Source organism: Acanthisitta chloris, unplaced genomic scaffold (genome assembly GCF_000695815.1).
Source record: "Acanthisitta chloris isolate BGI_N310 unplaced genomic scaffold, ASM69581v1 scaffold21752, whole genome shotgun sequence".
Taxonomy (NCBI): domain Eukaryota; kingdom Metazoa; phylum Chordata; class Aves; order Passeriformes; family Acanthisittidae; genus Acanthisitta; species Acanthisitta chloris.
This window is the reverse complement of record NW_008661309.1, coordinates 12,124-12,895: the sequence shown is the minus strand read 5'-3', so window position 1 is coordinate 12,895 and position 772 is coordinate 12,124. Positions and strand designations below refer to the sequence as shown.

The following is a 772-nucleotide window of genomic DNA, read 5'->3' as shown; positions in this document are numbered from 1 at the left end:
CCGCACATCTGGCACAGCAGCCTCTGCACGTCCAGCTGCCTCCCGCCGCAGCTGGAGCTGTGCCCGTGCCCTGCAAGCTGAACCCTAGCGAAGCTCTGTCCCCCAAGGTCTACGGGGGTTTCCAGCTCGTCCCAGCCACCGACGGCCAGTTTGCTTTTCTCATCCCGAATCCTGCTTTTCCACCCAGCTCCGGACCGGTTATTCCCCTCTATGCCAACGCCAACGTGCCGGTGTCCGCGGGTAGTGGCTCAGGGAATGCTGCTGCCACCCCCTCAGCATCCCCAGTGCAGGGTTTGACATCATTTGGGGGCAGCATTGGTCCAGCGTCCCAGGCTGGGAGTCCTGTTGGAGAGCGCAGTGAATCCGTCTGGAGACCCTGGTGACTTCCCTCCAACTATTCCCTTTCTCTCTCCAAACAAACTCTTCTGTTGGCTCCGTTGTATGGAGCCCTGATATGTTTTGGGGTTGTTATTTTTTTTTTTTTAAAAAGCAGATTTAAGCAGAAATGACACAAAAAAAGGACCTCACTATGAACATGCTATTTATTATTTTCAGAGGTTGAGCTCTCGACTTGTATTTTTACTCCTTTCAAAATGCCTTTATTTGAGATACTTTTTTTTAAAGAACGACAACGACAAAAAAAATAAATAAATGAGAAATAGTTTTGTAACAAATATTCCAAAAGTTATAATGCCAAAGTTGTTTGTATCCCGTTTGTCTGTGGGTGTGTGTGTTGTTTGCCTGTGGTGAAGACTTCCAAAAAAGAAAAGAG

The 772-nt window shown here is 48.2% G+C and overlaps 1 protein-coding gene across 1 annotated transcript; it reads left to right on the top strand.

Annotated features, from left to right (window-relative positions):
* Positions 1-5: 5 nt before the first annotated feature.
* On the top strand, positions 6-383 carry LOC103797955 (transcription factor HES-1-like; the record flags this gene model as incomplete). The annotated part of the gene is made up of 1 exon (XM_009070195.1): positions 6-383. A coding segment is annotated over one exon (378 nt), but the record flags the coding sequence as incomplete, so codon positions are not given.
* Between the last annotated feature and the right edge of the window lie 389 nt (positions 384-772).